Raw genomic sequence first — 15,919 nt, 5'->3', positions numbered from 1 at the left:
CTTAGCTAAGATGTTTTCTTGGATCTGACCCCAAAGGCAAAAGTAACAAAAGCAAACATTTTTAAATGTGACTACATGGCACTAAAAAGCTGTATGGCAAAAGAAACCATCACCATACCAAAAAGTAGCCTACTGAATGGGAGAAAAGTTTGCAAATCATATATCTGACACGTGGTTAATATCAAAAATATATGAAGAACTCCTACAACTCAGTAACACACACACAGAAAAATCAATCTGGTAAAAATTGGGCAGAGGATCTGAATAGGCATTTTTGCAAAGAAGACATACCAGTTGCCAACAGGCACATGAAAAGGTGCTCGGTGTCACTAATCACCAGAGAAATGCAAATCAAAAACACAATGAAATATCACTTTACACCTGTCAGAATGGCATTTATTAAATAGACAAGAAATAATAAGTTTTGGTGAAGATGTGGAGAAAAGGGAACTCTCAGGCCCTGTGGTTGGGAATGTAAATTGGTACAGCCACAGTGGAAAATAGTATGGAGGTGGCTCAAAAATTAACAAAAGAACTTTCCTTCATATGATACAGCATTTTCACTTCTGAATATCTATCTGAAGAAAACAAAAACACTAAAGGGGGGAAAGATGCTGATACATGTAATACGGGTGAATCTCAACATCATGATTAATGAAAGAAGGCAGATATAGGAGAGAACATATAGTATGAGTCCACTTACATGAAGCTCTAGAAAAGACTGAGAAAGAAGATCAGTGGTTGCTTGGATCTGGGTTTTGGGGAGGGATCAGGTTTTGGCTAAAGGGGAGGAGCTCAAAAGAACTTGTTGGAGTGATGAGGTGTTCTGTATCTTGTTTTGGTGTTACATACGTGGGTAGTATAAATTTGTCAAAATTTTTCAGAGTATACACTTCAGATGAGTGCATTTTATATATGCAAATTATACCAAAAAAAGTTAACTTAATAAGTTAATTCACAAAAAACTAGAATGTACAGATTAATAGAAACTAAAAAGTAAATATCAAAAATTATTTTAATGAAAGATAATCTCTGCATTGGTATTTATTTAGTTTTGATTTTTATGTATGGTATGCCTTTACTCATTTGTTCATTATGTGTTTATTAATTGTCATGTGTTAGGCACTTTAAGGATTGAGCACGAATATGGTTATTGTATGCTCTCACTTTGTGTATAGTAGATTAGATGATCTGTAAGTCATGTCTGACCAATTAAATGATTGGTTATTTCCACTGGTTAAAACAACTTTTGTAGAAATAGGAAAAAGTTTTATTAAGTAAGATATTTTTAGCTAATAATTTATTGAAGATTGAATTTAAATGGTGCTTCTTTATATATCAAGGATTTTTTAATAAGGAAGCTATTTATAGTATAGCTCTTTTGAAATAATATAGCTCTTTTGGTGTAATAACCAGTTAATTTAATACTTTTAGGCTGTCTCTATTTTGGGAGATGAAGTCTTTAGGTTCCAAATGACTCTTTATCCAGGTGCCACAGAAGGAAAGGCCTATGCTGATATGTCGAAAGTAGATGGGAAACTTAGTCTCAAAGTGGGTTGTATTCAAATTGTTTATGTTCATAAATTCTTCATGTCTCTTTTGGTAAGTTTGTTTTAAAATATATTTATTTCTCATTGAGGTCTAAATATCTTTGCCTATACATCTGTAACTAGGTAGTCAAAATCTTTACTACCAGGGCTATGTGGTAAATACTGAAATGCTGAACAGAATATTATAGTGAAGGAAATCCTTTATGTGGTGGATACCCAAATGAATTTTTGTTATTGTTCTCATTCTTTCACATTTCCATAGTTCTATAATTTAAAAGTACTTTTTGTTGTTTTACTTTAGGTATTTTCAGTGTTGTTTTATGAAATACCCTTAAAGGTATTTAGCTACAAGAATTTTTTTAGGAGCTCCTCAGGCTTATGAAGGACTGGTATTGGAATTTACAACTTTTGAATATAATTGTAATCAAAAAGTCTATAAAATTATTTTCTTTTAATTATTATTTCCATGTAAATGTCATGGGCTGAAGAGTTTAAATCTGCCTATGCCTCTTAGCAAGACTGATATTTAGGGCTTTTAGTCATGGATTTCTACCTACACCATCATGTTTTATTCTTCTGGAAGGTAATTTTATTTGGAGAAGGGGCAATTTAATTCACTCTATATTATTAGCTTCAAGAATATTGCTTCTAAAAGTCATCTTTTCTTCATTGGGAAAAATATGTTTTTAGTTGAAATTGAGATGAAATGCATCTTACTTTAAATGAAGTAATTTGGACTCTTGCTAATGATTGCAAGTTTATAGACCCTTAAGCATCTTTGCTTATGCCTGAGTACACTCAGAAAAAAAAAAAAAAAAACTTCAGAAATAAGCTGGCATTTCTTAGTTTCTAACAATAAACTTTTTTTTCCTGTGCCCTAGAGGTACAAAATTGAGCCTCTGTGGGAGAAGTAAATTGCTGTCCTTTTACTTACATTTGAATTTATTATTATTTTTTTTTTAAGTTTACTTATTTATTTTGAGTGGGGGGCAGGGGCAGAGAGAGAGGGAGAGAGAATCCCAAGCAGACTCCGTGCTGTCAGCACAGAGCTCTATGCAGGGCTCTGTCTCACTGACTGTGAGATCATGACCTGAGCAGAAATCAAGCATCAGATGCTTAACCTACTGAGTCACCCTGGTACCCCTATTTACATTTGAATTTAAAGTGACAAACACTCGTGAGTAAAGGGAGATGTAAAAAAGAATTGCCAACAAAAATTTCTCATAAAAAAACAGATAATTCTGAAATACATAAAATGAAAGTTAAAAGGCTCTTGTTTCTATAGGTAATAGTTGTTAATATTTTAGAGTGTGTCTTTCTGGACAGTCTCCATATATACAATCATAAATAGCCTCTCTTTTGTTTTACTATTTTATTTAGTTTTTTCTTTTTTAAAGAAAATGCTTTTTAAAGTTAATCCTGTTTTTTTTTTAAAGGAAATCTAAATATCTATCTCTTCCAATAGAACTTCCTCAACAATTTCCAAACTGCCAAAGAAGCTTTGAGCTCAGCCACAGTCCAGGCTGCAGAAAGGGCTGCTTCCAGCATGAAAGACTTGGCTCAAAAGAGTTTCCGCCTTTTGATGGATATCAACTTGAAAGCACCAGTTATTATTATTCCTCAGTCTTCAGTATCACCTAATGCTGTTATAGCAGATCTGGGTTTAATCAGAGTTGAAAACAAATTTAGCTTAGTTCCTATGGAACGTGATTCTCTTCCTCCAGTCATTGACAAGATGAGCATTCAACTAACTCAGTTGAAGTTGTCCAGGTATACATATATAATCCAATTGTGTACTACTTCTAGAAATATAATTCTCATAAAATCTTTTCAAGGGGTAAAATACTCTCACTCTTTGTGGTTGTCATTCCTTATTTTTTATAATTATAAAACCATGACCATTGGGTTTTGGTCAGTGGTAATAGTTGTGCACCTCATGGAATCTTCATTTTGTGTTACTACATTTATTATGTGGCTTTTTCCATTTTATAAAAATTTACTATTATAAGATTAAAGTTTACTCAATAATAATTTCGATTTATTTTAGTTATTTTTCACTTTGCACATAGCTATTTTCTGTAGACAGAAGCAGACTTCTTAAAATGTACTCAAAGTTAAGATTTTTTTTTCCTCATTTCCAAACCTTGTCACGTTTGGGAATGCTCAGTGTGGTATCTAAAGGATTATTGAATCCAAATGGGAAAGTCTTGGGTCTGTTGAATGACAAGAGTCATTCATTTGGTTGTGCAAATGGTTGTTGGCAGTCATGCTTGAAATGACTATTCACCATATGTTTGTTTAATGTGTAGGTTTGGTGAGTTTTTCCCTTTGAGTTTGGAGAAGTACCAATAACACAAAACTAAGGATTATGTAGAGTTTCTTTGCCTTTTTTAGGAGGATGTTAAACATTTGTTTGTATAACATTGTACTAGTTGCTAATATTGAATAGTCTTTGTGGAAGATAATAAATAGTTTAATAGTCATACTCTTTGTCTTTGGAATCAGCCTTGCCTAGATTTTATTTTAGAAAGCTCTTGATTTCTTCTGATTTGGATTGATTTGTGAAAAGAAGCATGTTCTAGAAGAATTCTGATAGCAGCCTTCAGTATCCAGGAAAACTGGAAACTATTACGCAATATGATAGTCTTCATTTTAAAATGTAAATTTAAAAAATACGAAACAAATTCTTGTTCATCTTTCAGAACTATTTTGCAGTCTGGCTTGCCACAACATGACATTGAAATTTTAAAACCAGTCAACATGCTATTGTCCATACAACGAAATTTAGCAGCAGCATGGTATACGCAGATTCCAGGGATGGAGATAAAAGGAAAGCTAAAACCTATGTTGGTAAGTGTATGTATACATTATGTGAAAATTGTGAGTAGGCTTTTAGCATTGATCACAGTCCAGTTCTAGTGCACATCAGAAGTGGTAATGCCTTGGGACGCCTGAGTGGCTCAGTCAGTTAAGCCTCTGATTTCAGCTCAGGTCATGATCTCATGGTTCATGGGTTTGAGCCCCCCCGCGTCAGGCTCTGTGCTGACAGCTCAGAACCTGGAGGCTGCTTCAGATTCTATGTCTCTCTCTGCCCCTGCCCTGCTTGCTCACTCGCTCGTTCTCTCTTTCTGTCTCTCTCTCTCTCAAAATAAATAAATAAACATTAAAAAAAAAGTGGTGATGCCTTAAATGGGAGTATTTGTTAACTGAAAATGAAGTCATCCTAATTCTCTGACTTTTTTTTATTTCACTTTAGTCACATATCTGGTAAAGCCAGCAAGAAGTCCAAGATAAAACCTACTAGAGTTTACTGAACATATTATTAGTCATTTTGGAAAGGTCTGTTACAGTTTTAAGGCACTTGAATTGTAAGCCAGTATAAAGTAAGATTTAAATACCACATTCAAAATACCATAGGAGTATTCTTAATGTTTAAAAGCACTCTTTCAATTCAAAAATAGAACTTACGTGGCACATGGGTGACTCGGTCAGTTAAGCATCCAACTTCGGCTCAGTGTATCATCTCATGGTTCTTGAGTTTGAGCCCCATGTTGGGCTCTGTGCTGACACCTCAGAGCCTGGATCCTGCTTCAGATTCTGCATTTCCCTCTCTCTCTCTCTGCCTCTCCCCCACTCACACTTGCTCGCTCTCTCTCTCAAAAATAAATAAATAAACATTAAAAAAAAAAGTGAACTTTTTAAAAAAGTTTATTTATTTATTTAGAGAGACAGTGTGTGTATGAGAGAGGGACAGAGAGAGAGAAAGGGAGAGAGAATCCTAAGCAGGCTCCGCACTGAAGCATGGGGCTCAAACCCATGAACTGTGAGATGCTGACCCGAGCCAAAACCAAGAGTTAGACGCTTAACCAGTAAGCCACCCAGGCACCCCGAAAAGTGGACATTTTAAATAGATGAATGTGTACATTTGGTAACCTATAAATACAGCATTGTTTATAATAGTGTGATTATAGGTTTCCATGTTGACTCACTGGGAGAGATGGTATTGGTCAAAGGTGGTAATGGAAGTGTAGGAGTCCTGTGGTTCTCCTGTGCATGTTTGTGAGACCACTGAAGACAAGCAGTAGGGTATAGGGGAGGACCGAGAGTGACTAAACCGAGTGTGTGAAAAACAAATAAAAATTTAGTAGTTTAGAAGTTTTTGATACCTGTGATTACTTCAGAGTTAGTTCTAAGATAAAACAGAAAGGTCAAAGAGTTCTACTCAGGAAGAAGTTAAAACTGAAGTTTGTTGTAGGGATGAAGGGTCCTTTGTGTAGTTTGAGTGGATATCATATAAGGGAAGAGTGTCTCTTTAGGGTATTTATTCATAAAGATTTCTCTATTTCAGAGTATGCAACTCTCAGCTTCTCCCTTGCTGTTAAGAGATTAGATCTCAGGGCTAATATCTGACCTTTTCCCCTTGCTTTCAAGGATTGTGTGGTTCTAGGTTTGCTGAAAGCAAAAGTAAAACCTGTATTTCTGTCAGTAGGAGAATATGGACTAAGGGACAGTATATTCATATTATGGGCAGTATAAAGCAGATAAGGTGAGTGAGCTAGAACTATATGAAACAAAATGGGTATACCTTAAACATAAAAGTAGAAAAAATTGAGTTGCAAAATGAGAGTACAATTCTATATTATTTCAAATTTTATAACAAACAATAGACATTGCTGTGTGTGTGTTTGCGTTGTGTGTGTGTGTGTGTGTGTGAATTGTTTGTAGGGAATTCAGTAGTGGTAAATATAAGAAAACATTCATGGGAAGAATAATTCTGTAATTCAGGATAGTGTCTCGCTGAAAAGGAGTGTAGCTGGGATGGAGTCTCATAGAAGTAAACATAGGTCTTCAACCATATCTATAATGGAGGAACAAGATCTAAAGGAAATGTGGGAAACTGTAAGATTTGACAAAGCTAGATGATAGGTACACTGGGGAGGATTACTGTATTCTCTCTGCTTTTCCTTTATGCTGGAAGTATTTCAAAAGAAAGACAAAAAGTAACAGATCCAGCATTTTAACATCAACGTGTGATCATCACTTTAACTAAAAGGACGCCTGTTAAATCAAGATGCAGCCTTGGGGCGCCTGGGTGGCTCAGTCGGTTAAGCGGCCGACTTCAGCTCAGGTCATGATCTCACGGTCCGTGAGTTCGAGCCCCACGTCGGGCTCTGTGCTGACAGGTCGGAGCCTGGAGCCTGTTTCAGATTCTGTGTCTCCCTCTCTCTGACCCTCCCCCGTTCATGCTCTGTCTCTCTCTGTCTCAAAAATAAATAAAGTTCTTTAAAAAAAAAAAAAAAAAAAAAAAGATGCAGCCTTAGTGGGTACAGTTTCCACTACCTGATGTGTCAGCAATCCAGGCCTCTGAGAACACCCCCTCATTGGTGTGAGTCTGTACTTTTTCTGGGTGTAGTTAAGAAAGGGTATCAGGTAGGTGACATCAGTGGGTTGAGTAAATCAGTTTGAAAGTTCTTAAACAACTGTGGGGCCTTGTCTCAAATTGTCATTCACGCTTACGGAAGGGTTTCAGCCACAGCAAACCAGAGGGGATGGTGAAGTTCACTGCTTTCCAGGTAGTTGTAATATCTTGGTTGGTATCACACGTGGGAATGAATACACAGGGAAGTTCTGGGGAGTTAAAGTGACATCTATTTTCTTGGAGCAAACAAGAAATCGTTGGTTATTATCTCATGCTAAAGTATCTCCCCATTTTCATTTAGGCTGGGGTCAGGCACTTTTTCTGTCAATAAGGGCCTGTATTTGGGGAACAAAGTATTCTGTGGTATTCAGAGGAGAAGGTGCTGTGAATGCATGCATGCCTGTGTGAAGTTGTGTTTAAGTATTTGGAACAGTCTTTTGGACCGCTATATGTGTAGGGAAAATGTACAAAAGATAGAAAGATTAAAAGGTTTAATGGTTCTTGGCAGCCAGTAGCAACTTTGTTCTAGCTACTTCATGTTTTGCAGGCGGAAAGGTAGGAGGAAGATGGTATTATTTCTTTTTTAAAGATTAAGAAACCTGAGTTAAGGAGGCTAAGAAACTTGGCAAATAAATAGCACAGCCAGAAAGTGGTAGCATTGATACAGTGCTGCCTGACTCAAAAACTCTCTCCCTCCCTCTTTGCTTCTTCATTTCTTTTTCTTTTTCTTTTTTTCTCTCTCTCGCTTTCTTTTTCTTTAAAAATTTTTAATGTTTATTTGCTTTTGAGAGAGAGAGAGACAGAGTGTGAGTGGTAGAGGGGCAGAGAAAGAAGGAGACACAGAATCTGGAGCAGGCTCCAGGCTCTGAGCTGTCAGTACAGAACCGGATGCAAGGCTCGAACTCATCAACTGTGATACCATGACCTGAGCCAAGGGCAGCTGCTTAACTGGCTTAGCCCCCCAGGCACCCCATCACTTACTTACTTTGTTTGTTAGTTTGTTTCTTCCTTCCTTCCTTCCTTTGTCACACATTCCCTTTTGTAAAGGTGGGAGATCAACAAGATGCTCCTTTTCTGCTCTGTGTTTTTGTTTTAAAAAATTCTTCGTGATGCATTACTTACTGTTCTAAGTGGCATTATTCTTGATAAGTTGCACAAATATCTTAGGTATGTCCAGATGCATATTTACAGGGAATAAGAGCTCCATTGCAGGAGAGTATCTTTTTACTTCTTGGTAGAGACTAGAAACTGAACAACACTCTTCCTGTATTAAGTTTGGATGAGAGTGAAGTGGAGGAGGGAGCTGATACTGGGTGAGAAGAGAGAGAGAGTGGCGATGGGGAGAGAAGGAGAGGAGAGAGAAGCACAGGTCCAGGAACAGTAGAAGAAAGATAGGAACAGACCGGGAAGAAGAATGACATAGGCAGGTGCTTGGGCGTGGGATCAGACAAAAGGGTGCTTTACACAACAATAATGTCTCCTACTATACAATGAAATACTTGTTTCCTGTATTTACTGTCCCAACTCTTTTTTTTTTTTTTTTTGCTTAGGTGAACATTGAATTTGAGGAACTGTAAACTGAGACATGGATATGATATTCTGCTTTTTTATTACTTATATATTAACAATTTATTGTTGCTTTCTAGGTTGCTCTCAGTGAAGATGACTTAACAGTTTTAATGAAAATTTTGCTGGAAAATCTTGGAGAAGCTTCTTCACAGCCAAGCCCTACACAGTCTACCCAGGAGGCTGTAAGAATAAGAAAAGATGTTCTGGGTGGGCCTGACCACCTCAAAGGTATAAATTAATGAAGATTTTTGCTTTGATTATGGAGGAAAATTAGTGTTAATGCTGTATTTATGTATAGTGGTATTTTTAGTTGTCTAGCACAATGTGTTATGAACTGTTTCAAAACTGTATTATTTACTGTGGAAAATTGGCTGGTACGGGGCCTGGGGCTGCCTTGGAGCTCCCAAGGGAAGGAGATATGCTCATTGTCTTCCATAAGGGGAGGGGCCACCTATTGTTTGCAGGATACATGTTTGCCCTTTACTTCTAACAGCTGAATTTGCTGAGTCTAGGAGCCACGGAGGTGGTGTACCTTGAGAAATAGCAAATTAGGCATGTAGCATGGCAAGGTTCAAAATTATCAAGAGAAAAAAGGGCCTCAGTATCCTACTCAAATGACTGGCCCAAGAGAAAGGAAGGTCTTCTGGTACAAAAACAGCTTTACTAATCTGGCTTTATTAGAGAATGATACAGTCACATACATAAGGGAGTATTCTGGATTATTACAATGGAGTCATTTAAAAGCACTGAGCCTTTTAAATTCATCCATTTTTAAAGGATAATTTTTATAAAAGAAAAGTGTCATTCTTGCTCAAGATAGTTATATAAAACATAATTTTACTTTTTTCATCATTTAAAGTCATTTATGTGAACGTATGTTTTATTAGACTGTAACTAGGTTAATATTTCCATGGCTTCCCCTTCTGTTGAATGGCCCCAGACTGCTGTGCTTTTATAATGAATGCTCAGATCATCAGCTATTACTTAAGAAAGCAGTACATAAAAGTGTCAGTTAATAATATCATTAACATTGCTTCTCCTGTATTTAGGCCCAGTGTGTTTTGAAATTGCAAAATAAATGACTAGAGTTGTGTGCAGAGAAGGTTTTTGTTTCAGGTGGATAGTTAGTGTTACATGGGGTTGGTGAGGTGAGCATCTTCTCCCCAGACTGGGAGTATGCTCCAGTACAGTCCAGACAAACACTAGATAAGCAGGCTATTGCTGTGGTTAGACCGGAACTATGTGCAGATGATTAAAAACAGCAGGTAGGCTGTATGTGATTAAATCTGGAGCTCATTATGTTCAGCTGTGGTCAATTTGTGTCTTTGGCTCTGGCTATATGGTTAACATGGTCCTTGGGAAAAGTTGTGAATTCAGAAAGCTGCAAAGATGGTGGAGATGGGAATATGAATTACTTTCAGGAAAAGTGAAGGGAAAAAACCCTAGCATTTTCCAACATGGCGAAGCCTTTATGTGGTTAAAGTTATGCAGTGTTTGCTCTTCCAGTATCTTGTAAGAGCATTTCCCTATAAATGATCAAAGGATAGAATCCATCTCCAAAAGAGTTGATAAAATCAGTTTCTAAGAGTGATTGAAAACAGTATCTGTTTTTATTGTCTAAAACGTTTTTGCCTAAAGATGAGGGAAAGGACTAAATTGCTTCTTGAAATCTCTTTTCCCCCAGAATTCCAAAGGCTCCCTGGCCCATATTTTATTTGAGCACTGTTTGTCTCTGCTCTTGAATTATATTCTGTTCTTGTAAATGTAATGAGCTGGGTGGTATAGGTAATTAAAGATAGCGAGAATTACATTATGCTAGCAGAGGATCTATTATTGACTAGTCTGTTCTAGGACAAAATATTTTATTTTTCTCTGCCTCTAATTTCATAATCTCTTAACACTGGCTTATAACCATTTAGGTTAAATGCTTTGATAATTGTAAATTACTCTATGATGAACAGTCCTGCTCTGGGGGGCTTTAAAAAAAAGTTGTATGTATACTCTCCAAGACCCCTTCTTTTTTGTTGCTTCTTTTAAAATGTAGATGGTCTCCCTCTGTCATTTTTCCCTATACTAAATATATATAGAATAAATCATTGCCATTTTAATTAATTCTCATAATATGATTTAAAGAATCCTAAAAAGTATGATACATATTTAGAATAATAGGTTATCATCTTTGCTTTTTAAATAAGTGTAAAATAATGTACCTACTTAAAGCTTTTTAATTTTCATTCTTATGTTTGAACCATCAGAACAAGATATGACAGACTCAAAGCTTTCTGTGGACCAAAATGTCACTCTCCAATTTGACTTTCACTTTGAATCTCTTTCCATTGTCCTTTATAACAATGATATACACCAGGTATGTAGTAAATTTATTTAGAAATACATCTTCAGTTATTGATATTTAATTTTAAAACATTGGCATTTTTTCATTTGAATTAAAAAATTAATTAAAAAATTAATATGTCTATTAAACTCTTATTTGGCCTACAGAATATCCATTGGTCTTGCTCTGTCTTCACTTTGTTAGTATTTCTAATCTTACTCAGCTAAGGAAAAATTTTTACTTCTTTTGGTAACATTAGCCCTGAACTACTTAGGTCCATCTCTAGTAGAAGAATTTTATATGTGAGTAATTAATTATATGTGTAATTTTGTTACATAGCTATAAATGTGTACATATATAGCTGTATAAGAATAATTTAGTAGTGGCTTTGGAACCTTGGAGGATTCTTTTAAAATTCATGATTATCCAGGATATAAAAGCATTAATTATGTTTCTATTAAATAAATGTTATATGTAATAGATTTGTATTAAGGATACCGATTAGTGGATACAAGAACCAAGTATAGTGCCATGATTTGAAGTAATTAATGTACCAGTGCTATTTTAGAAAGCTATTTGTTGTTATATAGATAGTATCTTCAATAAATAATTTTATTATATCAATTACATAATATCATAATACTCATAATAAATACATCATATTATAATACCCACAATTTGCATTGATTATGTCTGTTGTTATTGTCCATTCATGTTATCTTATGTTTCAAATTGTTATCTAAGTTATTCATATTGCTCTTGAGCCTTGGGCTAGTGTCTGTCATTTATGCAGTAAACTACTTTCATTTCTAATGTTTAATGTTAATGAAAAGATAAAAAAACATGACCTATGGGAAATGAATAGTTAAATGTATTCTTCATTGCACTTAAGGTACCATCATTCTACTGGTGCCCCAGCCTTAGAATGTTGATATTTTCTTTTACTTCCTTCTTTGTTTGACCTTTATTCATTCGACACTGAGTATTGCCATTTTTTTCTTTGTTCTTTCCTGATACTTCTCACTGCTACTTTATTTGAAACTTCTTAGCTTACCCTTACTGTAATGGCTTCCTTGTTCGTTGCTCTTTTTCCTCTCATCCATACCAGACATTGGCACAAGTTCACTTTCCTAAATGAATTTCATGTAGCCGTTTATAACTTTTTACTCTACTAAAAAACATTCGGTATTAGGTTGTCTGAATTGTACCTTATTAAAAAAAGTTCAGTCACTCCAAATTGTTTACATTAGTAGCTGTACTAGTATATTGTGATCAGTAGGTGTGTCACAGGTCATTTCTGTTCATAGTTACAGACCAGAAGCTTGTGAATTATTTACATTTTTATAACTTACATTCCAAATTTGCCATTAATAATGTCAATGTCTGACCCACGTGCATACAATGTTCCGTCTTGAGTGATGGATGTAGTTATAACCAATGTACCAGGAATTGCACATCACCAATACCTCTTATATCAATGCCATTGTCTATAGTGAGCAATTAGGACTTCACTTTCCTAAAGAGATTTTTGTTAGTTGTTTTGTTTTGGTTTTTTCCTTCTTTTTGGGGGGTGGTTGTATATTTAACCTTTAGAATTTGCAGGATGTGTTACATACCTTTAGATGTAGAATTTGCAGGATGTGGGCATACCTTTAGAATTTGCAGAATGTGTTACAATTAAAGATTGAGATCCTTTTACCTGTTAATGAAAGTTTAAATCTTTAGTTTGGGAAGTGGGACCTCATTAGGCCCCTGTATTTCTTCCCACCCCTCATTCCCTACCATTCTTTAATTGAAATATTCAAACTTAAGCAGCTAGTACCTTGTACCCTTATAGCATCTCTGAATTGTTTACTCGTGTTTTTTTCCACATCTGGAATGTCTTCTCCTTCCTCTTACCCCATCTGATCCCGCTTAGTCTCTGAGGCTCAGTTCAGTTATCATCTTCTTTCTGAATTTTTCTCAGCCCACCACTGATCTCTTTGACCTTCTGAGTTTTGCTATTTGTACTCTTTACCTAATCACTTAATATTCTTTGTGGAATATGGGGGGATTAAATATGAATAAATAAGTGTCTACATGTCAGTCTTTGATCATTTACAGTCTACAGCATCTCCTTGTCACGTTTGTTATAGTGTGTTTCTATTTTCTATATTTATTAGGGTATAAGCTCGCTGAGATCACCTACTATATTTTATCCTTTGTCATAAACCCCATAGTTCCTTTCACGGTGTTTTTTGTTTTTTGTTTTTGTTTTTAACAGAAGACTTAATTAAATATTTATTAGTTAGACTGATTGACAAAAACATTTCCTGAATATCTTTATTTGCATTGAACTGTGAGATAAATTTTTATATATTAACCATTGTTGAATGTCAACACATGTATTTTTTATATGTACATATACACTTACAAACACATGTATTATTCTGTTTTATTCTTGTGTTTTAACACCCATGCTTCTAAATTTTGTTGTATCAGTTTGCCTTTTGTCTCTGAGTTAAGAAATGTGTTTAAAAGTCATTACATAATATTTAGAGATACTGATTCTTTTGCTTGAAAATACACCACAGGAATCCAAACTTTCATTTCACAATGACAGTTTCCGGCTTGGTGAACTCAGACTACATCTTATGGCCTCTGTAGGGAAGATGTTTAAGGATGGCTCAATGAATGTTAGCCTTAAACTTAAGACATGCACACTTGACGATCTCAGAGAAGGCATTGAGAGAGCAACATCAAGGTTTGTCATCTCTGAACTTGCTGTACGTTATTTAAGGCTGACATTATACATGACATTTGGTTGCTAGGCTTGGGATTATCAAAAGAGATCTTTGGTCATACTTCAATTTGAAGTGCATCAATAAATAGTGCTAATATCAGATTCAGTTCCTATGAAATTTGAATTAAAGGGAAATTTAATAATAAAATGGAGTACTGTCTTAAAAGCAGGAACTAAGAGAATGTAAGAATTTTAATAATGAAATTCACATAGGGTGATTTGTTGGTAACATAGTTTTCTAAATTGTCCCCAAAAGGCAGGTTCTTTTTTTTTTCTTTTTCCAAAAAAAAGCCTGAAAGTTTCTGATCTTTTCTTTGTCTTACTTGTTTTGTCTGTATATTTTAAACCACTATTCTGAAATTTTTTCCAAGTTTTACTAGAAATGTAATCCCTAGCATTTTCACATTATCAAGCCAGTACTTAAACATTAGTTTATATTAGCCTCCTGTAAAGTGGGAAATAATGTAACTTTAATATTCTAATTATATATTTATTCCTTTCTCAAATATTGAGACATACTCTTTTTGCCCTTGATATTCTTTGGAGAAAAACTATGCTGCTCCCTAACCAGGGGCTCCATTGAATACATACTGGATACTTCTGAGCTCTTTGTGTTTCCTAGAGATGAATAAATGAGGAAAGAGTGCTATCATGCAACCAGGTTTTCTAGTTTGCAAATTTCGTGTTTGCGGTAGCTGTCCGCTACTATATAGGCAAGGGTAAGGCCATCATCTGTTTGGTAACCTGTTCTTCCCAGCATGTGTGAGGATATGTGGCACCTATCACTGCAGACACTTGATAAACACTGGCTGATTTGAATTGGATTGAATACTTTTGGACTCAAATTATATAGGATGATCTTTGGAGATAAATTTGTTCAGGGAGGTTTTATTTTGTAAACTAATGTAAAGAGATTGACCTTTAAATTTTGTGGGACCACATTAATGTGTTTTGTTAATTCCTTTTAGTAGTCATTCATTTATTTTCCTGCTACTGTATTATAATTATAAAATAATCTGTAATTGCTTAAAAACATGGATCTTGCTATAGAGATTAGGAGACTATGTCCTAGTTCCTAATTAGCTGATTAGACCCCAGTTAACGTTGACCTGTTTTCTGTTCAGATTAAAAACTCAAAGGTGAAACAAAGACTATTAAGGTGTATAGGAAATTTTTCATCTTTTAAATTATTTTTGCAAGAATAAAATAATGTATATATTTTTTTAGAATGATTGATAAAAGGAATGATCAAGATGACAACAGTTCTATGATTGATATAAGTTACAAACAAAGCAAAAATGGAAGTCATGTTGATGCTGTTCTTGACAAGCTGTATGTATGTGCCAGCGTGGAGTTTCTGATGACTGTGGCAGATTTCTTTATCAAAGCTGTGTCTCAGAATTCAGAAAATATGGCAAAAGAAGCACAGATTCCACTACGACAGACAGCCACAGCAAAAATCAAGATGGAGAAAGGTTAGTAGAATTTATCTGTTGTAGATGACAGCTTGTTGTATATTTTAACAAAGATTACAAGAAAAAAGATGAATGGACAATTCAAGAAAGTAAAATACTCTTTCCAATTTAAATATATGCTGTGGAAAACTTTTAGTAAGCATAAATTTTTAAGAGGTAGAATAGAAATATATATTGGATTAGGGGCTAGGAAACCCCTGTTCTGGTTCCAACTCTGCCATTAACATTTCTTTACTTACCCAAAAATAGAGGGAGTTAATCTGGGTCTTTGGTTGGGAGACTGTCTTATAGAAGGGCAGTCTTTTATTCAGAGAAAATATATGGAAGAATTATATCCATTGAAGCAGTTGAACAGATAGAGGCAGAAGGTGATATTGGACCACCCAGCATGATGCCCCTGGACATCACCATAAACACCTTAAACTAAGGGGAGTGTGTTTAAATGTCTGGTCTTGATGTACACCGAAGTCACTTCCCTGCTCTATAAATTACTCTAGCATTACCAAGTAGATCAGTGATTTTCTTTGTTAAATTATAATTGTCTCAGGTCAGGCATTTATCTTTCTAATGCATAATTCAGCAAGATTGGAAAATACCATTCACTGGCAAGGTCAGAATTTTATTTTTTCATTTACCTTTCCTAAACAGTAATTATATATCTCTATATTCATATACATAGTTAATGTATTAATCCTATAGATTGTAGGACACTGATTATGTGTTTTATAGTGAAGTCAGAGTCAACTTTATCAGAGTCTCTTATCCTCTTCCTGTTATTACCCTCTCCTGTTT

At 35.1% G+C, this 15,919-nt stretch overlaps 1 protein-coding gene across 6 annotated transcripts in view; it reads left to right on the top strand.

Annotated features, from left to right (window-relative positions):
* Positions 1-15,919, top strand: part of VPS13C (vacuolar protein sorting 13 homolog C) — a 194,646-nt gene that overhangs the window by 117,421 nt on the left and 61,306 nt on the right. For all 6 annotated transcript variants that reach the window (XR_005795851.1, XR_005795850.1, XM_040492864.1 and 3 more), the window contains 7 exons: positions 1,435-1,602; positions 3,016-3,320; positions 4,253-4,400; positions 8,616-8,766; positions 10,794-10,903; positions 13,444-13,613; positions 14,880-15,127. Coding sequence is in view for 4 of the 6 variants with exons in the window: in XM_040492864.1 (XP_040348798.1) it covers positions 1,435-1,602; positions 3,016-3,320; positions 4,253-4,400; positions 8,616-8,766; positions 10,794-10,903; positions 13,444-13,613; positions 14,880-15,127 (1,300 nt within the window). In the remaining 2 variants the exon portion in view is untranslated. The remainder of the gene's footprint in view (positions 1-1,434; positions 1,603-3,015; positions 3,321-4,252; positions 4,401-8,615; positions 8,767-10,793; positions 10,904-13,443; positions 13,614-14,879; positions 15,128-15,919) is intronic.

The sequence above is a fragment of the Herpailurus yagouaroundi genome, unplaced genomic scaffold (genome assembly GCF_014898765.1).
Source record: "Herpailurus yagouaroundi ecotype Mexico unplaced genomic scaffold, PumYag 184, whole genome shotgun sequence".
NCBI classification, from domain to species: Eukaryota; Metazoa; Chordata; class Mammalia; order Carnivora; family Felidae; genus Herpailurus; species Herpailurus yagouaroundi.
Note: the sequence above shows the minus strand (reverse complement) of the source record. Positions and strands in the feature narration are given on the sequence as shown.